A 27,800-nucleotide genomic window follows, 5' to 3' on the forward strand; every position below is an offset into this window, starting at 1 on the left:
TGTTATGATAAAGGGTGGTATATAAATCTAATAAATAAAATAAAAAACTAAAAACTAAAATAAAATAATTTATTATTTGTACCCTGCCCATCTGGCTGGGTTTCCCCAGCCATTCTGGGCAGCTTCCAACAAAGATTAAAATACATTAAAATGTCACACATTAAAAGCTTCCCTAAACAGGGCTGCCTTCAGATGTCTTCTAAATGTCAGGTACCGGTAGTTGTTTATCGCTTTGACATCTGATGGGAGGGCATTCCACAGGGCGGGTACCACTACCGAGAAGGCCCTCTGCCTGGTTCCCTGTAGCTTTGCTTCTCGCAGTGAGGGAAACGCTAGAAGGTCCTTGGTGCTGGAACTCAGTGTCCAGGCAGAATGATGCAGGTGGAAACGCTCCTTTAGGTATACTGCCCCGAGGCCATTTAGGGCTTTAAAGGTCAGCACCAACACTTTGAATTGTGCTTGGAAACGTTATGTGGTCTCGGCGGCCGCTCCCAGTCAACAGTCTAGCTGCCGCATTCTGGATTAGTTGTAGTTTCGGGTCACCTTCAAAGGTAGCCCCACATAGAGCGCATTACAGTAGTCCAAGCAAGAGATAACTAGAGTATGCACCACTCTGATGAGACAGTCCGCGGGCAGGTAGGGTATCATCCTGCGTACCAGATGGAGCTGATAAACAGCTGCCCTGGACACAGAATTGACCTGTGCCTCTATGGACAGCTGGAAGTCCAAAATGACTAACAGGCTGCGCACCTGGTCCTTCAGGGGCACAGTTATCCCATTCAGGACCAGAGAGTCCTCTACACCAGCTCGCCCCCTGACCGCCCAAGAACACTACTTCTATCTTGTCAGGATTCAACCTCAGTCCATAAGCCTCAATCCATTAACCACCATCCAGAAGAAGAAGAAGAAGAAGAAGAAGAAGAAGAAGAAGAAGAAGAAGAAGAAGAAGAAGGTGTGTCTGCAGGCCAAAAAACATAAAGGCTGTTATGCGTGTGCATGCGGATATTAGTTTACCTGTGCATGAACATCTTTAATTCTCTTTTTGAAATATAAGTTTTTTATCTACAAGATTTGCACATAAGAGCAGTCAAAAGTTTCTGGTGCCAGTATTCTAAAAGTCCTAGGTTGTATAGAAACTAATGAATATAACTGCAGGCTTTTACAGATGGTCACTGTGATTTGGCATGGGCAGGAGGACAAATCAGCATTTTTAGGAATTGTTTTATTATAAAACCTTTGAAGAAACTGCATATAATAACATTCTATTTTTATGGACATGCCATCCTTTTGAAATATGAGGTTTATCTGTCTGCTCTGCTATCCTAACAATATAACAACATAACAATAGCAAGGCAACAATTGTCTTTCTTATTAACTTTGTTGAACTTTGTTGTTTCCTACAACAAAGTGTTTTAAAATAGAATTATATTAATAGAACAAAGAAGAACCATCAGAAGGAACCAGTGCTTTTGAACCAAACTAAGAAATAAACCAAGAAATGATGAGTTAAGAATAACACAACTTTCTTTGTCCGTATTGCTGATGATTTGCTAATGCGAAAAAGCACAAAAGGAAAACAGTCTTTCTGCATGAATAAAAGACAATAAAGCATCTGTTCTAACTTTGAATTTCCTTTCTTTTTGTCCAAGTTATGAAACATCTCAAATAAATATTTTGTCTACAAGTAATCTTTTATCATTAAAAAAAAATGCTACTGTGTAAATGAATTCTTAGTTGAACCCACTTTTGGCCACTCTTGTGAAAGCATTAACACAGACCACATGTTGGAAACCTGGCATGCCCCTGAAGGGAATTGAAACCATTTCATTTTTTCTTCCTTGTACACAGTGTAAATGTGTACATAGCGGAACATGTGAAAGTGCTTGTGAAGCAGATTGTTAAAACAAGAAGGGAGATCATCTACCTATTGCCTGGTGGAATGGATTCTGTGCCAGGTTATGCTTCGTGTGAATAAGAACTTGATAGTGCATTCCTACATATGTATATGCAGAAATTGCTCCCAGTTAATTCCTTGAGATTTACTTCTAGGCAGGTGTGTATACGATTGCAGCCTGAATTTGTGCTTTTAGTTTAGCGTTTGTATTGCTAAGCCAGAAGCATAGGAAGTAGTCTGACAAAAGCTGAAACACATGATTCCCCACCTAGAGTACAACTGTGCAGTTTATAGAACCTGCACAGATCCCTCATCTGCCAAATAGCTTCAAACCCCTGTTATTCTTGGCTCCATATCTGACACATCTCAGGCCTGTTCCATGGATGTGCTCTTGGGAGAGCATCTACCTACAGACTTATATTGTAAAATACACAATACAAAAATGAGGCTGCCACTCACAGCAAGTTGCAGCTTGCAGCATTGTTACCTGAAAAAATAAAGTGTTTGGAAGCATTCTTAACATGAATGGTTTCTAGTCATGTGTATCCACCTTAGAATTTTGTCATTATAATGAGCAGATAGCATCTGAGTGATAATTCTCTATTAATGCATTGTTTAACCTGGTGCCCCTTTGGGGTGAGCTATGTGAAGCTGCAGCATGTGGGAAGAAGGGCCCTTATTGTCCTAGTAGGCCGCTACTTGATTCTTCCCCTCCAGCCAATCTTTTAGTTCCTCCTGGCGTGGCTCCATGGGTCTCTCTCCATTGCCTGTTAGTCTGCACATCTGCCCTCCAGGCTCTCTGACTGCCCTGCTGCCTTCCCATTCTGCCCTTCTCTTTATCCCCACATCTTGTCAGTCATTTCCCTCTAGTCCATTTTGCCACTGCTTTGACTAACTGGACATGAACCTGCTACAACCTAGCTAGTCCTTTCATTGCTCCAACCTGGCAATAGTCCCAGTCGTGCTATTGGCTTTCATCTTTTTCTCTTCATGTGTGCACTTGCTGTAACCCAGTACTAAGCTCTTGCATGATGTTTTGTAAAGGACAAAATACAAATAACTACCATGTAGAGTTTATCCTCTTTCAAAAAAGAAAGAAAGAAAGAAAAACTACTGGTTCCTCTACTGACCAATCTTCATGTAACATCACAAGCTTCTGCATGAGCTATTTACATTTTTGGAAAATACCATCATGCAGCAGTCCTTATTTTGTTTTCAATGAAGAATCTTTTAAAAGACAATGGCTCAAGCAGAATGAAGGGTCTCTCTGAGATAAATTGCACAATCAGTCAAGTTGCTGAGGTTGTTGGCAGTGGCGGGGCTACCTGCTCTGGCACCAGGAGCGGCGTACATCCAGGGGCGTGGCTGGCGTGTGCCCCAGGGGGCATGGCGCACGTTGGAGGGGGTGTTCAGCAAGCGGCGCATGTCCCAGGGTGTGAGTGGCGAGTGTCCCGGGGGTGTGTGGCAAGCACCAAGTGTCCTGGGGGGCAAGGGCAGCTGCAGTGTCACCCTCCCGGAATGACACCTGAGGTGGGCCGCTCCCCTCGCCCCCACCTTCGTCTGCCAATGGTTGTTGGTGACTCACAACAACGGGAAGCAATGAGGCATTGTGTTGGTTACGATGTAGAAATCACTCAGCAACAGTCCCAAAGCGATGCCTGGTTAACTTTTCTCTGTAGCAGTTCTTCCAGAAGAGTGGTTGGTTTCATTGTGTCTTTGCTAAAAGGGGTAAATTTTGTTCCTTCAGAGAATGACGAGGAACAAGAGGCCCTCTTATCCTTGGACAAACCTGGCTGGTACTCCCAAGGTAATGCAACCCATTTGTATGAGTTGCTGAAGAAGATGACTGGCAAACTAGAACCAAAGGTATTTAGAAAAACGAAGATTAAGTAAAATAACAGGCCATCGTTTTGTGCAGCTGCTTTCTCAACCTCAGCCTGAATTCAGTGTATTAGTGCAACTGATCAACTTTTCAGAGGCAGCAGAGTTGATAACTCACAACAGTGGTAGCAGTGTAATATATGAAGAAAATTTTACCGTAGATCTTGACTCTGCCATGGATTATCAGGCTTTATTATAAATATTAGTGCTAACTAGCAATACAGCAATATTTGTGGCCAGGTAAAAAACAACCCAGAGACATGTGTGACATTCAACTTAAATAACCTTTGAAAACAAGCTTGCTTTTTTCCCCTTATGAGTGAAACTGGGGAATGTTTTATATCAAACCTTTAAACTTTGGTGGGCCAAAGAAAATTGCCTTTCAGACTGCATGCTGACCATCTGCAAGATTAGCTGGTAGCATGATATTACAATTAACAGTGTTTGTTCTTTATTCTGTATTTTTCTTGGACTTTAATTGCATAAAATCTCTACAAAGGGCATGTAAAGAGGAAAACCTGGGATTGATGTGACTCGTTTTTCCAATAAAAGTTCACATATAAGCTTCCCTTATCCTAATTTAGTGACTAATTTCCCTCTGCCTCATGCTCCAGAAATGCCGGTAGCCATTGCCAAACTCTCCTGTCCCATGTAGAGGCCACCTCATAACAATCTACTGTAGTTTTTTGGTGGGAATGGGAGGAGGGTGGAGAGAAATATCTATTGCACTTCAGTGCCTTTTATTTGGCTGTTTTGGAACTCTTTTGTGCTTCATTGTGCCTTTTCACTGCATGTAGAATGCAACTGTCTTGCTGCTTCACTTTCAGGTTGTTTACTTTGGGGACAGCATGCACTCAGATATTTTCTCAGCCCATCACTATAGTAACTGGGAGACTGTCCTCATCTTAGAGGAGCTTCAAGGGGACCCTGCTATGGCGCCTACAGAGACAGAGTCTGAACCCTTGGAGAAGAAAGGAAAGTATGAGGTAAGGATGCTAAATATGCAGGTTCCATGTAATCCCAGTCCCACCTATATTAAATTTAAAACATCATAACTTTATGATCTGTGCATGCATTCAGATATATGTACAGCAGAATTCTGTGACAATACTAAACTTAGGTAGGTAGCCGTGTTGGTCTTACGCAGTCGAAATAATTTTAATTTTTTTAAAAAATAAATTAAAAATAGCCTAGTAGCACCTTAGAGACCAACTCAGTTTGTTCTTCATGCATTGCACTCATTTCACACGCTAGCAAGGTTATGCTTAAAATTCTACAAGGAAGGCTCAAGCAGTATGTGGATCGAGAACTCCCAGAAGTGCAAGCTGGATTTAGACGAGGCAGAGGAACCAGAGACCAAATTGCAAACATGCGCTGGATTATGGAGAAAGCTAGAGAGTTCCAGAAAGACATCTACTTCTGTTTCATTGACTATGCAAAAGCCTTTGTTTTGTTTTTTTAAAAAGATTTTTATTAGGGTTTCAACAGGTTTTATCATAACAAACAAAACAAAACAAAACAAAAGCCTTTGACTGTGTCGACCACAGCAAACTATGGCAAGTTCTTAAAGAAATGGGAGTGCCTGATCACCTCATCTGTCTCCTGAGAAATCTCTATGTTGGACAAGAAGCTACAGTTAGACCTGGATATGGAACAACTGATTGGTTCAAAATTGGGAAAGGAGTACGACAAGGCTGTATAGTGTCTCCCTGCTTATTTAACTGATATGCAGAATTAATCATGCGAAAGGCTGGGCTGGATGAATCCCTAGCCAGAATTAAGATTGCCGGAAGAAATATCAACAACCTCAGATATGCAAATGTCACAACCTTGATGGCAGAAAGTGAGGAGGAATTAAAGAACCTTTTAATGAGGGTGAAAGAGGAGAGCGCAAAATATGGCTTGAAGCTCAACATCAAAAAAACAAAGGTCATGGCTACTGGTCCCATCACCTCCTGGCAAATAGAAGGGGAAGAAATGGAGGCAGTGAGAGGTTTTACTTTCTTGGGCTCCATGATCACTGTAGATGGTGACAGCAGCCACAAAATTAAAAGACGCCTGCTTCTTGGGAGAAAAGCAATGACAAACCTAGACAGCATCTTAAAAAGCAGAGACATCACCTTGCCAACAAAGGTCCGTATAGTAAAAGCTATGGTTTCCCCAGTAGTGATGTACGGAAGTGAGAATTGGACCATAAAGAAGGCTGATCGCCGAAGAATTGATGCTTTTGAATTATGGTGCTGGAGGAGACTTTTGAGAGTCCCATGGACTGCAAGAAGATCAAACCTATCCTTAAGGAAATCAGCCCTGAGTGCTCACTGGGACGACAGATCGTGAAGCTGAGGCTCCAATACTTTGGCCACCTCATGAGAAGAGAAGACTCCCTGGAAAAGACCTTGATGTTGGGAAAGATGGAGGGCACAAGGAGAAGGGGACGACAGAGGACGAGATGGTTGGACAGTGTTCGTGAAGCTACCAGCATGAGTTTGACCAAATTGTGGGAGGCAGTGGAAGACAGGAGTGCCTGGTGTGCTCTGGTCCATGGGGTCACGAAGAGTCGGACACGACTAAACAACAACAACAAGGTGCTACTAGACTTTTATTTTTTTATTATTAAACTTCTTATCTAGAAATACTTTGAAGACTAATTCAGCAATATTAGTTGTGACAGAATGTCAATAGGAATGTGCCTAAAAATGCACATTCCAAAGCACATCCCACTTAAAACAACGCAATGCATGTTGGTGGTGTCTGTGTTCAGTTGTGCTTTCATACGTGTTTGGATATGCATCAGATTTATGCATTTTACATACATATCTCCTTATCTTCTTTAGCTGAAAACCCATGTTTCAGCTCAGAAACATTTATTTGGCCAGAAATGATAACCCCCAGTACAAATTACTACTTTCCCCATTTTCTTTGTTTTTGTCAATCACTGCTACATTTATAGTTGTATTAATCTTCACCAAGAAAAGAATCCCGTTGTTTTTCCTCTTGATCGTTATTAAATCTGTCAATATATTCACCTTCACTGGGTGCACAATCCACCAGGAAATTCTATTAGAGAAGCTGTATGGCAATTAACTAGAAACGAAGTATCTGTGGGGTCCCTTTGGGGACGGAAGGCACTCTGATCCAGTAGAGTGTTTCATCAGCAGAACAGGAGGAGAGGTGATTTCTGCCATTCCCCTTCTCCCGGCAGGTCAACATGCCTCCCTTCAAATCTGCTCCAGAGGATTGTGGGACACCTTGGAACAGCATGAGAGGGAGAGGGGGTGTGGATAAAAATGAGAAACAGCTTCCATTATGCTGATGGAAGCCTTTTGCCAGCAGAGGGCCACTGCTGGAAAGAACCCTGGAGTTTTCATTTCAATGGAATTTGTGCACAACAATTCCCTGGTGGGCCGCCAAGAAGTTGCCATCATTAATTTGAAGTATGAGCAGAAAAACAATATTCTTCATTAGGAACACAGGAAGCTTCTATCAAGATAGACCCTTAGCCCATTTAGCTCAGTATTGTCCACACTGACCAGCAGTAGCTCTCCTGGGAGTCAGGAAGGAGTTTCTCCCAGGCATACCAGGAGAGACGAAGGATTAAATTTAGGCCTTTGTGCATGCGAAGCTGATGCACTTCCTCTGAGCAACAGTCGTCACCCAGTATGGAATGTTGCGTTGACCATACTTGCAAGCACAAATAAGCACTAATCAGAATAATAGAATTGTAGATTTGGGACCTCAAGGGTCACCTAGTTCAACTCCCGGCAATGCACAAATCTTTTGCCCAACATGGGGATCGAAACCATGACCCAGTACATATGCCCCTATATAGTGACAGTAAAATTCAAAGGAAGCCATTTTAAAAAGTTTTTATGTTGTTGATCTGTTACAAGAATCTTAATGATTTAAGGTACAAAGGGCATGAATAAGGAGACAGTGTGGTTCCTACTCATCCATTAATTTTGCTGAATGGCCTTGAGTCTATTCCCTTGACCTTGGTTCTTCATCTATAAGTTAGGGATAATTACATACCTCATCTTATATTACAATAAACAAAATAAAAGATTATGAAGCTCTTGATACATTGAAAGTGCTACTAAATTGTGAGTGATGGTAATAATAGTAATACTATTAATAATAATAACACTATTTGCCTTTTGTGTCATGCAGGGTTTTGTGTGTTTTTTTTGAATAGCGTAGATTAGCACATCAAAGTCAGAAGAGGGAGGAAATGTGTTGGAAAGGCAGTTTCCTTCCTGTGTTTTGCAAAGCCAGGGGAAAAGACAAATACACCCTTTAAAAAAGAAATTTATTCCCCAGCTGTACACTGCAACAGAAACTCCACAAAAATAAAAATAAGAGGTTCTTCATGTAGGTCAGGCTGCTAACACTTTTTAAAAACTGCACTTGTATTCATATTTTCAGAATACTCAGAACAAATGTTACCACCAAGGAGAGGGGTTTTCTCCTGTGCCTTCATGACGGTGTTGGTAGTTGCTTCTAACCAAACAAAGGGAGGGGTGGCAGTTTTAGGAATCCTGCATGTGCTCCAAGGGAATTAGTTTGGTGTCCATTTCCTGGATTTTGCACTCTAATCTCTGTCCTGCATGGTCTGTCCTTAAAGACCTTTAGTTCAGCCAGGCAGCTTCTGTAATTACGCCAGAGGCTTGTGTTGAATTCCTATATCTACCACCAGTGACAGCAAGCAAGCAGAGGAGAAGCCAATTGGGTTCATCAAAGGGTTCTGAGCTGAGTGGGGCTAGGATAGGTCAGGGGTGTTAGTTCATTATACTCCTTTTCACAGGAGAGCAGCCCATAACAGTTACATCCCTGCAACGGAATATACCAATTAGCAAGACCAATTAGCAAAGGGATTTCCTTTTGTCTCCTATACACAGTTTTGGGGTTATTTTAAAATTATCCCAATCAGCCTCCCCTGTTTAATCTTGAGTGAGGGAAGTACAAAAATCAGCCAGTGGAAGTGTCAGGCAGAAACAGCTGGTGTCGCATTTGATTATGATGCTCCCAATTTTCATTTACTTAAAATATTAATATCTCGCCTTTCAGAGTAACTTACTTTGAGGCAGCTTCTAATGAAATATTGACATACAACTGAAACTCTAATAACCAGTCATTAATAAGACAAGGGTGGGACGCAGGTGGCGCTGTGGGTTAAAGCCTCAGCGCCTAGGACTTGCCGATCGAAAGGTCGGCAGTTCGAATCCCTGCGGCGGGGTGCGCTCCCGCTGCTCGGTCCCAGCGCCTGCCAACCTAGCAGTTCGAAAGCACCTCCGGGTGCAAGTAGATAAATAGGGGCCGCTTACCAGCGGGAAGGTAAACGGCGTTTCCATGTGCAGCTCTGGCTCGCCAGATGCAGCTTTGTCACGCTGGCCACGTGACCCGGAAGTGTCTCCGGACAGCGCTGGCCCCCGGCCTCTTAAGTGAGATGGGCGCACAACCCCAGAGTCTGTCAAGACTGGCCCGTACGGGCAGGGGTACCTTTACCTTTACCTTAATAAGACAAGGAAAAAACCACTAAAATGTAACCAAATGCAACAACAAAAGCAGACCAGTAATTACACACCTACACATATTTTTTAGAAGAAAGCCACCCCATCCCCCCAAAAGTGAAATTTTGGTCTTTACAGATACATGCAGTGTGATGGTCTGGCAGAATCCAGTTTGCAAATAGCTCCAAAGCTGTGGGGGTTCTGCAGGGGGGACGGGACCCTTTGCCTCATAGCCACCAATGCTGTTCGACTTTATGATATAGCCTGATCTGCCTGAAGCCTAAAATGTTATAACTGCCTCAGTACTCTCACTTTAATGTATATGACTAGACTCCCTGCACATATTTCTGCACTTCGCTCACAATTATCTAACCTAGGAAGATGTGAAGTAGGTAAATAGATTAACTACTGTCTGGAAGGTCCAGTGCGGGCTGTGGTAAGTTCCATGTGTGCAGGAACTTCTCTTCTATGAAAAAACTCTGACCATGGAACTCTTTCCATTATAGAAGGGAACAGAATACTCTCCTGCATGGAAGGCGTGGGTGGTGCTAAGCCGTATCAGTAATCATTTTGCAGAAACTACTAGTTCAAATACATTCTGTGAGCTTTCAGTTTCCAAGGTGGGGAACCCTGTTCAACTTGAAAGCCGCATTTTCACGGCAACTTTTCAAGCATCACATGCTGGTAGTGGGCAGAGCCAGAGGCAAAAATGGGTGGAACAATAGGTGTGACTTTTACCTTTGTCCAACATGCTACACACTAGCCATGCAAGAGTCAGGGGTTTCTACACACCCACACCTGCAAGCTTGGGGATTTAGCCAAAACAAAGTAAATCATCCCCATGGTAATTTCTTTTCTTTTAAATTTCCTTGTTCAGAGAACCAAAGAATTACTACCATGAGGATTTATCAGTTGCATTGCATTCATTTTGCTCAAGGGCTTTTGCCTTTGTAATTTGTAGCATTTCTTGTAGCTTCTGCACCAAAGTTGGCAACCACTTCATTTCAGAACGATTTTATACAGAAATTCCATGCATGTATGCATTAGAGCACATGTGGGACTTGTATTTATATCCATGTTTGTTTATGTTTCAGGGACACCATCCAAAAGCTCTTCCTTCTGTTTCTAAACAGTGGGGTTCTTTCTTTGTGGATACCATTTCAGGAAAGGAAGATACAGAGGAAACCTTAGTAACTACGTGGTCCTGCAAATGTGTTAGTGCTTACAGCACCATCACAATCCCAAGTATTGAAGCAATAGCAGGTAAGAATGAATAATCTCAAAAGGTGTTTCCAATACTTAAAGGTAAAGGTACCCCTGACCGTTAAGTCCAGTCGTGGACGACTCTGGGGTTGCATGCTCATCTCGCTCTATAGGCTGAGGGAACCGGCGTTTGTCCGCAGACAGCTTTCGGGTCCTGTGGCCAGAATGACTAAGCCGCTTCTGGCGAACCACAGCAGCGCACGGAAACACCGCTTACCTTCCCACTGGAGCGGTACCTATTTATCTACTTGCACTTTGACGTGCTTTCGAACTGCTAGGCTGGCAGGAGCAGGGACCAAGCAACAGGAGCTCACCCCATCGCAGGGATTCAAACCGCCAACCTTCTGATTGGGCAAGCCCTAGGCTCTGTGGTTTAGACCACAGCGCCGGTTACTGCAATAGTATAGACCAACAATAATTCTTTCCCCTTTTGAAGAAGAGCTTATAAAAAAAATAAGGTGTAGATAAAGTCTTTTTCTTTTTTAAAAAAAAATGTTAAAGTGACTTCCAAAAGGAAGGACCACCAGCAGTAGAAAATAAAAACATTTTATTTAAATTTACTTCACTTCCAAATTAGAGCTGTTTGCATTCATCTCATGTAGCTTAGATGATATCCCATCTTTTGGGAGTCTTCTTCTTTTTCCTGTGCAATAAAATCAAATCCAGGATAAGACTTCTTAAGTTTAGAAATCAAATTTTGTTCAAACCTAGAAACATAATAAGTCCTGGTTCTCTTCATGATAACTTACCAAACAATCCTGGCCATGCCTACACAGAAGTAGCACTGCAATCTAAGCCCCCTTTCTGCTGGGCTTAGATTGCAACATAAGAGTAGCCCTGTTGAATCAGCTGAGTGGCCCATCTAGTCACAGTGGCCACCCAAGGAACTTCTGCCAAGGCCCCCAACTGAACCCCTATGTTGCTTTTCCAGCTGGTAAGAAAGAGATTGTAAAGGGATGCTGGTTCAAGAGCTTCCAAAAGAGGAACTGCCCCCAACACACACGAGCTCTTTACCCTGCTAGTTTTGTTTGCAAACAACCTCCAAGCTGTTGCTGTTGTTTAACTTAGAGAAATGTGAAAAGCATTTCGATGTTCAGTAAGCACAAGAGGCTGGAGCTGGGCCCCCTTCTGTCTACTGACAAACTTGCAAACCATTAAAACAGATTAATATCACAAGCTGTTCTGTCAAAATTGAATACCCAGAAACAAAACGAATAACGGTGGTTATTCAGATATTCAAGGAAGTAACTCATCAGATAATTATAATCTAATCCAAATGGAAGAGATAACCCAGAAATGTAAATCCTTTATGAGCTGTACTTGGAGTTCCATAGAATATTAAGACCAAGTAATCTCTCTAATCTCCTCAAATAAGAAGGGTTTCTTCGCAAATAATTGTAGCCAAAGACAAAGGCATATTATCCCCCCCCCCCGAAGAAATGTCCAGACAAATGCTGTCTCAGATTGACCAATAATAACAAAATATATGTTTTCATTCTGATTACCTGGTACTCTGTCTCTTGAGAAATGGAAGATAAAAAGTAAACTAAGAATGCAGTTTTCCACATGTAAAATTTTAAAAAGTTTCATATTTTTTATGATTTAAACATCAGTTTCACAGGTAAGATGCAAATTGGGAGAATACGTAAAAGTTGCTTTAAAACAAGCAGTAGTGGCTATAACAGTCTCTGAATCCTGAAGGGAATCAAAGCTCCTTGCCCTTTTCTGAGCTCCTTGTGCCCTTTCTTCTCCCCACATAGCATTACAGTTGGTGCGTCCCAAGTTAGGAACCTCAGCTGCCCTTCCCCAGTGAAATGTCAAGAACTTTAAAGCTTGGTTGATACCCCTGACCAATGGAAGTACTATATAGGTGTTCAGGAGCAGGCAGGTGGCTATTCTGAGGATAGGGAACACCCTTACCTGAGAGAAGCTTGCCTGCCAAAAGAGACAGGACATTTTCCCATTTTTATTTATTTTATTTTAATTTAACTTACTTTTAAAATGCAATTCATTAATTTCTCTTAATTTAATTTGTAATTTAAATCTTTACAGTTCTTCGTTTCATTATCCGTATCCTGCCATTAAAGATTCTTACAAGACACCTCACAAAAAGAATAACAAACAATAAAGATAGACAATTAAAAGACAGTAACATTGTGCTCATCTTAGGCTGGATTTTAGCTATTCTAAACTCTCCCCCCCCATGTTTTATTTGTAAGCCACCCTTATAGCTGTGACTAAATGTTTTAAATAAAACAAATATTCAGTGTTATCATGTGGGACTGGCTTCCTGGATGGTGGACTCATCCTTGACAACAGTGGCTTGCAGTGGAAGTGTATTCCCCCCAGCCACGTTCCAGAAAATAAACAGATCTTAACTGTGGCATTCAAATTGCCAAATGACTCTCCACATTCATGCATGAGCATTATGATCAGAAAAAAGACATCAGAAAAATGTTAATTTGATCAGTATTTTCTTTCAGCAGTGAGCTTCTAGTGTTGGGTCTTCCAAAGACAAGATCGGACATCTTCCCTGTCGTAACAAAATTTAAACACTAGAATTTGCAATAATAGAACAGCTTTTCTCACCTTTTCTCTAAACTAAAAAGCCCAGTTCTGGCCCCTTGATCGTATATGTGAAATCATGATAGTTTGTCCTATCATGCACACTTGCTCACACTGAATTGTTCTTGTCATTTACAGTGGTACCTCAGGTTAAGTACTTAATTCGTTCCGGAGGTCTGTACTTAACCTGAAACTGTTCTTAACCTGAAGCACCACTTTAGCTAATGGGGCCTCCTGCTGCCGCCGTGCCACCGGAGCACGATTTCTGTTCTCATCCTGAAGCAAAGTTCTTAGCCTGAAGCACTATTTAGCGGAGTCTGTAACCTGAAGCGTATGTAACCCGAGGTACCACTGTGCTGCCCATTCTCTCAGTTTGGAGAGGTCCTTTTGGAGCCCTTTGCCTTGAAGGTGAGCATACAGTCACCCTTGAAAGTGGTTGAGTGCAGCCCACATGTTGGGGGATCAGTGGTTATTTGCAAGCAGCAAACTTCAGTCCAGTGGGGAATGTAATACTGATTTAAGTGTAACCAGTCAATGAAAGAAAAGGGATATGGGCTAAACACAGGCAACATTAAAGGAGATTGTGCAGGGAGGGAGGGTGGATGATAATGAACTACTGAGCCCCATCAGTGGAGGCTCTGTATAAGTGCTTCCATTTAAACAACAGGGCTTGCTCTATCCCACAAAATGCTTTCATGGGCAGAACAAATGCCCTAACGTGATGTTGAAATCCTCCCTAAATATTTATCTCCCCGTATTGGGTAGATTCCTATCCAATCAGAGTACAAAACCTTATGACAGAAGAAGTGAAACCTATTAATGTATAGCATTCAGTAAATCATATTCCTATGAAGTTAGCTTGGCATCAGAGAGTGAAATACCCAACTTTATGCAATTAGTGTGATATGTAGCCTTTCTTGCAAGAATGCAAGTTACCTTTAATGTGTTGACATTAGTTATCTAAAGGAGAATTTTTTGCCACGGTAAGCATCCCTTGAGGTATACGATTACAATAGGGTTTGTATGTAATCACATTTGAAATCTGTCCCTGTCTAACATTCCAGAAGGTGCTCCCTAGACACTGTTTAAGAGCACATTACAAAAGCACTTTAAAAACTTTCCCACAGTATCAACCTAACTAATAACAGCATTTTTATCTTTGTACATGGTTCCCACCCCCCTATTTCCAGAGTGGTAAGCTTGTTGATCTGATGCACCAATACCAACAAAGAGTCTAATGCTCAAAATACTTTGCACATTATTGCTTTTCCATATTGTCATAAAAATAAGAGATTACAAAGCCACAATTATAAAGTGTATCATATTGTTCTTACTTTATTCACATTAAATGGTGGGTTCAAAATAGAGTTTTTCTCTCTTTTTTGCTTTGAAATGCTAGCATGTATAGTTTTTTTATTATTGCTGAAGCTTTACATGCTTTATAAAGGAGAAAATAGGTTTGTTTATACAAGTTTCACACGTGAAAACCTTTTCTTTTAAACAATGTTTGGCATTCCTGGTGGATAAGCCAACGACCATTATCATACTCAAGCATATGAACTCTATGTGCCATATATGTAATCATATGATTAAATGCTTGCAATAATAAGCACACAGATGAAGAGCTTAAAGAAGAAAAATACTGCTCTTCCTAGCTTAAAAGAGATTTCTTAGATGCGATGTAAGCTGCATACCTGATCAAGAAATGGTCTGTTTGTTTCTTGCAGATTTACCACTGGATTATAGATTCACCAGATTTTCTTCAAATACCTCAATAACTGCTGGTTACTATCCTAAACCTCCAAGATCATTATTATCAAGTGGTGAGCTGATGGCAAGCAAATAAATAATATGTAAGGAAAAGAAAATCCAGATGCCTTTATATAGTGTTAATGAATATGTCAGATGCTAATTGAGAAGCTTACCAATGAAATCTGAACAATACATTTTTAAAAGCCCCAAACAGATCCAAAAAGAAATTAACTGTTTTCTGTTTGCCATAATAGATGAGTAATGAGTGTGGGTCTATAATGTTTTATAATTTTTCCTATTCAGAATTTGCTGCCGTCTTTTCAGTTCATGATGCGATAATAAACACTTTGACACTTCCATCCATCACAGTTCTTTTCGTACATACAGATCATATATGTCCTTTCCCAGGGTACAGGAGCATGCACTCGCCCTCAGCCATGCACACACCTTCTGTAGCAATATGAGACACAAGAAAGCTCTGTGCATATACAGACCTTGAATGAAGGTTCAACTAGCAGGATACCCACTCAAAAAAGGAAGGAATGTGTGTGAATTAGGCTGTTATACATAGGATTCAAGGATCATGGTATGGAGGGTACACAGCCGCTCCTCCACAATGGGGAGGGACTCTGATTCCTGGCAATAACTGCCCATAATTTCACAATCTAAATAAGCTTCAGTGTTTTCATGTTTGGTCCCATTAATTTAAATCAGAGTTACTTTCTACTTCCACAGTTTTGTAAGCCACAAGCACTGGTGTACATCACCTCTTTGTGCGCTTTCCCCCTAGTATGACCACTCGGTCCTTCTCATAGAAAGGAAGCAGTATTATTCTTTAGAAGATCTGGTGGTGAATAACAGTTCATAACAAAGGGCAGTAGACTGAACGGGGTCCTGAGTTTGTCAAACTGGGCCAGGTTCTAATATTGCAAGCAGACAAAATTCCTAACAGAACTATCCTGTGCCTCATCTATGAAGAAGTCAACCTCACATAAAGTCAGTTGGGCTTACTCCCAGGTCAGTGGGTATAGAATTGACTTATTTGGTAGTAAGCCCATGAGCTCAGTACAGCTGTTATGAGCAAGAATGCATAGGATTGGGCTGTTAGGAATTTTCTTAGAAAATCTGATACTGTGCATGCAATTGTTTGTCTGTGGGGGTGTCCTTAAATGCCAGGACCTCTTCGCTTTTGATCACCTGTTGTTTTCACCAGCACAAGGACTAGAAGTAGTTCCATAGACTTAAAGGACATAGACTCAGATTGCAAGTTTGTCAGTACGCTGTTTTGTCAGCCAAAGAAACCATGATATGCCAGATTACAAGCAGCCTGTTGTGGACTAGTTCACCTTTGGAAAGGATGATCTGCTGTAATAATCATCACAAGTCCAAGGATCTGCTTGTATAAACTTGAAATAATAACTTCTAAAATCTTCCCATGTGCTTTGGCAATGCTCATCTGTATGAAGTTCAGAATAAAGTTTATTTATTCCCGAGAAGCTCTGGATTCTATTACAAAAACTCTGTAGGAAAAAAGGAAGGTGAAACACATATTCCTGAAAGCACAATAAAAAAATATTCAGTGATCATTAATCTTGCTGATTCATTACTGATGATTGTCCATTACTCAAAGGATACAAAATAAAGACTAAGATTCATAGCAACGGCTTGATTTCCTCCACTTTAAGATCCTGTTATGCTCAGACAGAAGTGAGTTGAGCTTTGGTGTGCACTGAAGTCATTGACTTGAAATTGCTTCACTGTGTCCAAGCCCACACTGTTTCTTGCATGCAAGCGTTTTATCAGATGTGCTGCCAGAAAGCCTTGCAAGGACAACAGCGGTCTAGTTAAATGCCTGGTCTTCTGAACTAGGGTTGCTAGGTCACAACCTGAAGAATGTGGGTGTAGCTTTAAATTCCCCCAGCATAGCAGGAGAAGAGGGAGCCACATCATCTGCTGCCCTGGCTCTTGTTCACCCACTCACTCACCTGTCATGTGGCAGGGCCAGATGTTACACCTGCTGCCTCAGCCCCCTGGTACGCTGCAGTTTCGAAGGTCAAGAGAGAAATCTCTGGATGGCAGTCTACCAAACCTAATCTGAACATCCATCAGTAGGTGTATGGGAAATGCACCCAGAGGACAAAATGTATCAAGCAGTTAGTGATCTGACACGGAGCCCTTCCTGCCTCTGTTCCTTCCCCCTCCCTCACTCTTGCTAAGTTTTTTGCTGTTGTGAGAACAGTCTTAGATGTTGTGAGAAGGTTGGGAAGAGGTGAAGCCCCCCTCCCCCACTGCCTCATCAGTTGTAGAGGATAATGCCGAGTACCTTCTTTGATGTTGGACATTGTTTTGAGAAGGTGAGGCATTGGGAGGGGGTGGCTAATGGATGATCTGCAAGTAAGCAGTCTTGAAGGCCCAACAGACTATCTATAAAATTGGACGGTTTGGGCAGAGTTTCTTTGACTCTCGTGCACGGACTGATCGGCCGCAGGGCCGTGCAAACTGAGGCTACCTGGGGCAGTCACTTCACCGCTTCTTGAGAGCTTTCAAGTGGCAGATTGAAGTGCTTGCTTGGTATGTATACATTGCTTGCTATTTTAGAATAAAATCTTTACTCTTCTCACTTACTTGTGTATTTTGTATTGCTTCTGAATCTCATTTTAAAAGAACCACCTTGCCTTTGGCAAGACAGTAGGTTGCACAACAAATGAAATTAGGTTTGTCACATTTTTGTTGTTTGCTCCATACATGGAAAATTAAACACATGCATCTCGTTGCCAATGTGGAAATGATGTGATAGGGAGGTCTGCACTTGTTCTGCTTGTAGCATCCCTGTTAAAGGTGTAGCACCACTGCCAGGAGAAAATGCAGCAGCTTCCAAAGATAAGGCATGACATGGGAGATCAGTAACCAGATATCCTGATGTCTTTTTCCTAAAAAAAAAAAAAAAAGCCTCAGGTGTTCCAGTTTAGATGGGCACTGTGGTATGGGGACCTACGGTACATTTCTTATGAGAACCTCTTGCTTCAGAGACTGCTTGTGTGTTTCCCATGCATAACTAAGAGCTCTGGGGAGGAGGGGTTTGCATTAGGAGGCTAGCATAGTATAAAACTCTTCTTTCTCCACATTGCAGGCCTGATCCCTGTGCACATGCATGAGCACGTGTGCACACACACACACAAATCTTATTTTAGGAAAGGGCCCAAAATGTGGAGAGATCCAGACAGGTGTCTGCTGCATCATGTGTAGTTTGTCCTTCAGCCCACATCTCAACTCACCCTTCAGTGTACTTTCAAGTCACGAAAATTAGTCTAAAGCTGACACATCAACCTACTGCTTATCACATCAGACAAAAAAGGGGCTTACTCCTGAATAGATTTGGTGTAAAGAAATATAAATGAGGCCTCTCCTGAGTCAGTAGAATATAAGTAAATTTATAGCCTAATAGCTTCCCTGGGTACAGAACCAGAAAGAATTTGCACATCATCATTCTGCTGTCTCTTAGCTCTTAGGTAGCCTTCTAATTACAGAAAAGTGTCGTGGGGACACCTGTTTGTATAATTGAAATAAGACCTGAACTACCATCACATGACCAAGGAATTCAGAGGTGAAGTCTTCCATTATAAATTACTCAACCCTTGAGCCATTTACCTGCTGGTAATAAATTGCTCTTGTGAGTCAGTGGAACATCAGAATGCAGATGTCAGGTCTTAAGGGGCCACAGAGGTAAGACAGAAAAATCCATTTCAGTGTGGGATTCTGTTTTATGTACTACTTATGGAGAAAAGAGTATACAATAATAAAACAAAATTATTAAAAACGGAATAGGAAAACAAAAATTAACTCCCAGAAGTCCAATAGCCTCTGGTTTCCTCCTTGTGATACAAAACCTTGCTGTTATACAATGGTTAAAATATACCACTTCCTAAGCAAGCTGTCCTAAGTACTAAAAAAAAGCCTGCTTACAGTATGCCTATAAAGTGGTACAAGTTACATGGAAATCTGGTCAGGATATTATGGGTGCCTTATAGCATTTCTTTAACAAATGCTCCAGTGCAAGGCTACCAGGGTGGTTGTGAGACTTTCAGAAACCTGAACAGATGTTATTATGCACAGAGACAATCATCTGAAGCTCTGTCAGCACTAGAACAAAAGCATTTTCAACAGAATCATGCTGAAGGTCTTCCTGCTGTTTCTAGATGAAGTTCAAACCTAGGTCTCCCGACAAGTGAATCCCACATATTACATGTTGCTGGAGAGATGAAAACCAGGCTAACCACTTCTAAACATTTTCATGGTTTAGGTTGCCTGGTCAAATGAAAGGGTAGAACACCCAAAATGACCACGGCACAAATGGGATATAAAAGCCCACAATGGTGCTATAATAGATCATCTCATGCTTTTAAGCTGTATTAAGCTATCCAGCCTTGCACACTTCAGAATTATGGTTTGGGAAAATAAGAAAAAAAGACTCCTTAGTCTGTTAGGGGAAAAGAAAAAGGGCTGTCTTCACAGAGATGTTTAGATGTCTTGAATCTGTATGTGAATCTGTTTATCTGTATATGTGTATATTAAATATTTGGGCTGTGCAATTATCAAGGCAAAAGTTATCAAGGCAAAAGTTTTGTCTACAACAAAATATGTCAAGGCCAGACTTGAACAGCTCAAAGCATACTCTGCCAATTTGGTCTGCTGGTTAAAGAACAACTTCCGTTATTAAGATTTCAATCCTGTACCCACCTCCCTTGGAGTAAGTCCTATTGAACTCAGTGGAATTTACCTCTGAGCAGGGAGAGGGGATAAATTCAAGTCAGTTCTCATTTAAACTCATTATATTAGTAAAGATTGTTTTGGGGGGAATGTGTGCATTGGGGAAAGTTGCATACAAAATTGTGTATACTAGGAGAAATTCACACAAAAATTCTAAGGAATATGTGTGAGGGCTTTTTAAAAACTGCAAAATGATGTGGAAATGTGCAGAACAGAACTTAAGACTGGAAATATGAGAAACATAGAAAACTGAAATTGACATTCATTTTTGAGTATACTGTTAATTTAAATATATATATATATCTGAAACAATTAATTTATTCTTCTCCCTGAGGTTCAGTATATGTTGAATTCAAAGAAGAAGCAAGCAACTCTGCAGACCCCAGACAAAAGGAGATCTTACAGTGATATATCTGAAGTTAAATAAGAGCCCCTAATTATAGTGAGTCTCTTCTCTTTCAAGACTTCAGCCTTTTGACTGCTAAACAGATCAGGGACCAAAGTGAGTTATGTTATTTCAGAAGATGTGTATATAAACAAAGCTCTGTGAGGAGCCACACCGCGTGTATATCTGTGTTCTAACAGAAGTTACTGGCATGCCGTTTTGATGAGGAGCAGTGTGCAGCTGCCACAGGAAATGTAATCTCATTGCGTCAGTGAAGTGCTGATAGACTCTGTACTACTTTTTAAAGCTTTCCTGCCCCTCTGGACCATCAACAGATTTCAAAACATTGTGGCCGAGAGTTCTATGTCACACCCCAGAGTTGTCTTTCTGAAATCTTAGAAAAACCCTTAGGGCCCCTCCAGACATCCTGTTTATTGTGCTTTCATGGTTATTTGTGCTCATGATGCTATCTATTGGGGCAGTCACATGTGATCTCACTTTCTATATACTGTTTGTGCCTGCAAAGGTTTGGGGGCACCTCTCCCATGCAAAGCTTCCTGGCTGCCAGGGGCGCCAATTTGAATAAAATAATGGGGGGGCAGATAAATCCCACCCCGCATAATCACATGAGGTAGTGCTCACACACCATTTTAATGGCAATGCCCATGGTGATGGACAGCAGAATTAAACCAGAGTCCCTCTGAAATTCCACCAGAGTGCTGGAGCCTCTCTCTGGTCATCTACAGAATCAGCTAGCCACAGAGTGGGGAGGAACAGCACTTTGGGGGGAAGAATAAAAGGAGCAGTTTCTGAATGCGAGAGTTAGGAGTTTGATTTGAGATGATAGGGCTGAGGTTCAGGTTATGAGATAGGGCTTGATTTAAGATGAGTGACAGGGTGTGCTTCAAATAGGTAAATGGTGCTTCTGCAGTTTGCTTCCCCTCTTGTGATGCCAGTTCTAAGCTGGAAAGAGATTTAAACCGATATTCCTTACCTCTTTCTCAGGATCTGTAGGACACAGTTGCTTTGGGAGGATAGGATAGAAAGGTTAAGTGGGAGAACCAGCTTTAGGAATTGTCAGCTCTGTCCTGTCAGCATCTCTCAGCTTTCCAATAGCTAGCAGCCAAAATGAAAGGAGTATAAAAACACTGAATGTGAGATAGCAGGAAGTTGCCTTACAACGTTTTTCCTATTTAGTACCATAGAATGAGAATCTCAGAGGAAACAATGCTTAAGTACACACTTTTATCCAGACTATCACAGGCCAGCTGTTGAAACGTTATTCTTTCAGAATGGAGTTGGATCTTTTGCCAGAACTCCTTAACTGTTTTCACCTTCCTCCATTACTGAGCCTGCTGATGTGGCAGTTTACTCCTGCCTGTAAAATGTGCTGTGATATTTCGCTCCAACTGACTGACTGTTGGCCTCGGGCTTCGTTAGACTTTGTCGAGACAGAGCGGGAAAGGGGGTGGGAGAGAGAGAGAGCCAAAAAAAGAAAAAGAACCCAGAGGGAAATGTAAAACAGTGGGTTAAATTTCACAAGAAGAGGCCTCAAGGAAAACTTGCTACGGGCTTTCCTTGCACTTAACACTATTTTGGATCTACAGCAAGGCAGAATAAACTAAGCTGCAGGGAATAATGAAAGTATGAGGGGTATGCATGTCGGTGAAAAAGTAGGCAGGACTTGAGGGTTTTAGGTCACAATGCAGCTATGAGCTTGAATCACACACACAGAGGGAGAGAAGACTGAAAAGTATAAGGCAACTTACTTGCATTTACAGCTCTATAAATTGAGGTGATGATTTTATAGGCAACAAATGAAAGGAAAATATTTAGACATCCAGGCTGGATTACTGAAACATGTTGTATTTGGGGGCAGCCCCTGGTAATTATCTGGAAGCTTCAGCTGGTTCAGAAACAGCAACAGGATTAGGTCATGTCATACGAGTCTCGAAAGAGCTCTGCTGGACATCATCTTGTTCCAGACTCAATTCGAGGTGCTAGGTCCTAGCCTTTAAATACTCGCACTCGTGCATGAAAAGCAGACAATAGTGTTTCAACAAAGCACAAGGAAATAACTACAGGACAAATACTGTGGAGAAATAGATGTGCATTTAGAATAGGAGGTAGGAAGTAGGGGAAGTAGAGTTATCAGTTATCAGTTAGCCTTCTCCCTCAGTTTTTGCTGCCTGGCATTTTCCTTTTAAAACTTGTGCAAGATGAAAACACGTATCCATTTGAGTTTCCAAAATCTACTATCTGAACCTTCACTGAATCAGGCTACTTTGGTTCTCTGTTCAGGCTCTCATTTACATGCACAACACAGAAGCATATGAAAGATATGACTAACCTATTCTTTTTCTTGAAGGAAAAAAACCAGTGTAAAACAAATTGTGTTTATATTTAGTGGTTTAGAAGTTTGCTTCTCCTTTTCTAACCATAAATTTGCATGAGAAGAAAATAGAAAAAAAATTCTTCTGAGAAATCTATTTCTAATAAAAGAAAGACTTTAAAACCACAGTGCTTTTGGGGAGGGATATTACAACAAGATATCAGAAGCTGTTCAGCATTTATTTATTTTTTGCTGATCTTTGCAAGCTTATTATCTAAGTAGCAGCAATGCTTAAAAGAGTTTGTGCAGCTGGTGGTTTGGTTTTGCTTGTGTGACCTAAACCTTTTCTTATACCAGTCTAAACCAATCCTTTCCTAAAATGCCATGCCATGCCTTCCATTTTATTATTTTTATTTACTTTTCCTGTTGTTTTGTCCCTGTCTTCTTAAGTATAAAATATTACTAGGTCTGACAGCATATAGGCTGCACCATGATAGAGAAGGGAGGCAAGCAAACCGGCCAAACCAACTCCTCCTCCTTAATTTCACAGCTACCACTGTGTGGGTATCTTTATTTTTCTCTGGCTGGCTCTGCTAAGCATCCCTTTAACCTTGTGGACTAACCAGCCCATCCTATACTTGGTACTGTATAAAGTGGTTTAACACCTAGGCCTGAGGTGAAGAACAAGACCTCAGACCATTTCCCATCTCTACCCCTAAAAAACAAACAATGCTTTTACTTAAGGGTTTAGTAATAAAACAGTTTGAGAAAACAGGGTACAGAAAAGTTAATTTTACAGTTAGTTACGCATAAGTACAAAAAATAAACAACTAGCTATACCTATTCTAGGCTGTATTCCTAGCCAACTCACTTTGTATTCCTCAGTTCAGCTTTGTAGTCTTTTCCAGGCATCTTCTGCCTTAGTAGCTAACTCTCTTCTATAACACTTAGCAGTATTCTGCTTCTCTTCAAAGTGTTAAAGCCCCCCCCCCTTCTGTTCTAGCTCTTGGGGTTTCCTTTTTATACTAATAATAATAATCACATTTCTTCTGATTGTGGGTGATGCCCCCCAAATAATAATTATGGACTCTGTCATCCCACATTGCAGTGGCTTTATTGAACAGTGCACGAGGTTAGACCAGATGACTTCCAAGACTGTCCAGAAACTTCACTTAAGTCAAAATGAAACAGCCTGCTTAGCTGTCTAAATGAGTTGATAAGACTGTGGTTCAAACAGCTACACTGGCTCCCAGTTTGTTTTCCTTTCCGAACTTCTTTTAACACTTAAAGCCAGAAATAGGCTAGAATAAGAAACTGCAAAGATACTACTACTGAGTAGTAGAAACTGTTTTTGTTTTGTTTTGTTTTTGCATCTCTAACAATACATTATTTATCAATTTTTTAAATTTATACTCAACTTTCTATATTGAAATATGATTACAGCAGAGGAGGCGAAGAGGGAAGAGGAAAACAAAGCCCAAATTCATTTTATTCTTTCCTCACCTGTGTCCATCTTTTCATCAGGACCTATTGGAGGTCAATATCCTTTCTCCTGTTATTCGTGCCCAGCATCTGGTACTGGGGTATTACCTCTGAACTTAGTGTCTTTGACATGTTTTTGTTTTGTTTTAGCTATGCATAAATATTTTTAAAGCCTTTAAAACTAGGTTTGTATGGGACCTGGAGCAAGCAACCCACAGTGGGTCCTCCCTGGTCTATGCAAAGTAACGTCTTTCCATACAGCTAATCTATGCTGCTAAAATGCTTCCACTTTGAAAATTGAGCATGAAACCTAGATCTGAGGGGCGCTTTTCTCCACAGAGAGCGAGTAAAGAAATGGGGGGAGGGAGGTCCTCAAACATTCAGAAAAGCCTATGCTTGTGCAGGAAAGTAAGTCCAGAGGAGTTGGGAGACTTCTGCGCCGACTGAGCTCATGTGTTGAGCGCGCGCTTTAAAAAAAGTTATCTTATAGGTCTGCAGAAGTGTTAACATCCCCAGCTACCAAAGGGAGGGGAGGAGTTGCTTGTTGGGAGGAGGCTTTTTTCCTCTCTGCAAGGCAGCGCGGGGTGAGGAGGGGGACAAATCCAGCCGTCCCCTCAGGGGCTGACTAAATGAGGCGCTGCACGGCCTCAGTCACCCAGAGAAGCCTGCCCGGGCGCTTGCTCTTTTGGAGGGAAAACAACTTCAAAGGAGTTCGAAGCGCGCGGGCGACGCCTCAACTGCAAAAGAAGAGCAACAACTGCAGCAGCAGCGGCAGCAGCAGCAGCAGCAGAGAAAGGGATCCGGGCGGGAGGTGGGACTTAGGGGCTCCTCGCCCCTTTCCCCCTTCTCCGGTGACGTTGCGGTCTCCTCCCTCTGGCGGAGCTGAGGCGCCTGCAAAAGCCCTTTTGCCGCTCGGCGCGGCCCCGTGGTCTTCCGTCCGTCCCGCCACCCGCCCGAGCGAGCATCCACCGCGCGCGCGGAGGGGCCACGACTTCGCTTCTTCGCCCGCCCGGAATGAGCGCTTGACTCCGGGAGGCAGCGCTGGTAGGCGCGGAGGCGGCCGGGTCCAGAGCGCGGGGGTCGACCTCCTGCCGCCGCCATGGAGTGAGAGGGTCTGCGCAAGGGGCAGCTGGGGGAGAGGTAAGCGCTGGAGAAACCCCCCACCACCACCCCCGACGGCAGAAATGGCCGGCCGGGCATCCTCGTAGCTGGGGAACTTTCCTCGGCCCTGCTCGGGGTTTGGGAGCGCTGCTGGGCTTGGAGGGCAGTGAAAGGCGCGGAGGGCAAGGCCAGCGCGCTCTGCAGATGCCCAGAGGCAATTTATCGTGACAGTTGAGGCAGAGCCAGTGGTTCGTTGAGCGGGGGGTGGGCGTGTGGAAATGGGTAGGTGGCGCCCTTGGGTTCATCCTTCCCTCCTGAACTTAGGCGCAGACAATGAAGCCCCGGGGTAGGAAAGCGCCAGAACTTCAGGAGCATCCTGGCTTGGGGAGATTAGTTGAAAGGAAGCTCCACCAAAGTCATTAGGAGTAAGCATGTCTAAAATTAGGCTGGGGGTGGGCTTCGATGAGAGGAAGATCCGCTCTACTTGGAGGCTTCTCCCCTCTCACAGAAAACCGAAGGGACCAAATTGCTCATCCATTTAGGCTTAAAGGACTGGGGCCGGGTCTGGGTGGGTGAGTTTGTGTGTGTTGCGGCTGGTGCTGTGGCTGAGGCTCAGAGATGTGTGTTTTGCTGTGCCTCTCCATCAGTATGTAAGCTGAACTCATCTTCCTCTGATCTCCAGAAAAGCAAGCCCTCTGCTTCACCCTCAAATGTGAAATGCCAGCGGTCTGAGCAGGATTTACAGAGCAGTCGTATAGGCACTTGGGAGTTTTTCCGTTGCCTGTTCACCTTTTCATTCTTCGCTCTCGCCAAGTGTCATGCCAAGAGCAACAGACTCCCAAGAACAAAAAACAAGAGCAAGGGCTAGCAGCTTCTTGTGAAGTTGAAGAAGTTCTGAGAAGGCCTAAGGTTTTAGGCCTTGGCCTTGTTCTTGTTTTTGTTCTTGGGAGTCTGTTTGGCAGGCATGACTTTTGAGTGAAGAATCAAAGGGATAACTCCTGCCTGCCCAGCAGTGAAACAGCCACTAAAGGCAGGATTGCTCTGTAATGTTACAGCCAGCCATAGACTTATACAGAACAATCTTGTGCTCAGGAGTAAATCTCATTGAGGTGAATGGGATTTACTCCCTGGTAAGCATGCTTCATCTTAGACCATTTCTATCCATCAGATTGCAGCCTTAGACCATTTCCACACATTACGCTGAAATGTACCTTTGATCTTCTTGCACTTCCATGTGCAGATGTTGTTAAGCTGGGGCAGAACACAGAAAATGGTTAAATGTCCAGTTTCAATCTAGTCAAGAGTATGCACTTGCATTAGATTGAACACCAGTTCAACCTAAGCCTTTCCATGTTTCACTGGGAATAAGTATGTATGGAATTGCAGCATCAGTGAGCTCACTTAGAGGTCAGAATTTGCTTTATCTGACTATGGAAAGGTGTGAGCCAGTGACCTAGTGGCATAAGCCACTTTGGAGATACCCAGCAAGTCTACCCTGCTTAAAGTGCTCACCTTCTGTTATTCTCAACTACATTCTGGAATAAGTACCATTCTACTTCTATAACTGTTATAATCAAAGCCACAAATACAAAACTGACCACATTATCTTGTATGGAGATGCATACATTGAAAAGTTAACGGGAAGAACCCATAGTCTGGCAGCTTTTAACCATGCTGACTGCATAAACAAAAGTCAGGTGAGACTCTCTGAGGGGTGAAAACTAATATTTGTTAAGTGAATTTGAGCCCACACTCTTATACTAAATAACCCTTCCATGGCTTCACACCAATCTTCTGTAGTTTCTCTTTGACCCCTTTTTGGAGGTGCCACACTTCAAAAGTTAGAAAAATGTTCCACCGTGTCTCTGACTCTTTAACAATGGATTCCATTGCAACAACTTTGGTTTCCAGAGGTACTGAGGAGGAAAAAGGGACAAGAAGGGAAAGGATGAATACATTACAAATGGAGCAAAGAATAAAGGAGTGCTGCTGCTGTGCTTTCCTGGTAGTAGCTTTGTCTGCCAAAATACAGTAGTAACTTACATGCATTTAACTTGTTCGCATTCAGTTTTACATGCTTGGCAACAATAATTTTTTTTAAATGGAAACTGGGTGGGTGTAAAGATAAAAAAGACTTTGGCAATCTCACCTACCATTGGACCCAATGTGTTTTCACTGTATGTGATTTTGGCTTTATGCGCTATCCCTGGAACGTAACCCCCACATACGTTTTGGGTCTGATGTATGTATTGTATGTACACACATGAAATAAAGGCAAACATGCATCTCAGTTTCTCTCACTGGAGCACTTAATCATATTTTAATAACAAAGGAAACTGACAAGGCAGTGTGAAAGTAATTTCATCAAAAATCACTTCCTTGTATATGTGGCAATTGCTTTGCTTGCTTAGGGCAAAGATATGGAGGCAAAAAAACCTCCCAGAAATATGGGACTACTCTTTTAAATATTGTTGTCAGTAACATGACTTGCGAACTCTTGCTTCCGCTATCTTTCAAAATCAGAGTTGGTTGGTAAGCTCAAAGAATACAAGATGTGGTTAACATTACAAAGTAAAGAAGCAAAGTAGAATTGGCAAAACTAACTGCAGTAATAAGGTATCAATCAAATAAGAAATTAAGACTACAATGGAAATGGTTTGAAGATTATATGTCCAAACACTGCACAAAAAATACAGTGGTACCTCTGGTTACATACACTTCAGGTTACATACGCTTCAGGTTACAGACTCTCCTAACCCAGAAATAGTGCTTCAGGTTAAGAACTTTACTTCAGGATGAGAGCAGAAATTGTGCTCTGATGGCGCGGCAGCAGCAGGAGGCCCCATTAGCTAAAGTGGTTTTCAGGTTAAG

The 27,800-nt window shown here is 42.1% G+C and overlaps 1 protein-coding gene across 3 annotated transcripts in view; it reads left to right on the top strand.

Moving 5' to 3' along the window:
- The window catches only part of LOC310840886 (dermatan-sulfate epimerase-like), a 151,373-nt gene that overhangs the window by 90,940 nt on the left and 32,633 nt on the right, over window positions 1-27,800 (top strand). For 2 of the 3 annotated variants that reach the window (XM_083731076.1, XM_083731078.1), the window contains exon 1: window positions 24,403-24,968. In XM_083731076.1, the coding sequence (XP_083587202.1) occupies window positions 24,458-24,968 (511 nt within the window). In that variant the 5' untranslated portion in view covers window positions 24,403-24,457. Of the gene's footprint in view, window positions 1-3,641; window positions 3,761-4,602; window positions 4,762-10,376; window positions 10,546-14,837; window positions 14,934-24,402; window positions 24,969-27,800 lie in introns of those variants that run through there. The other variant, XM_083731079.1, reaches the window with a different exon arrangement.

The sequence above is a fragment of the Podarcis gaigeae genome (assembly GCF_964106915.1).
Source record: "Podarcis gaigeae genome assembly, chromosome: 3".
NCBI classification, from domain to species: Eukaryota; Metazoa; Chordata; class Lepidosauria; order Squamata; family Lacertidae; genus Podarcis; species Podarcis gaigeae.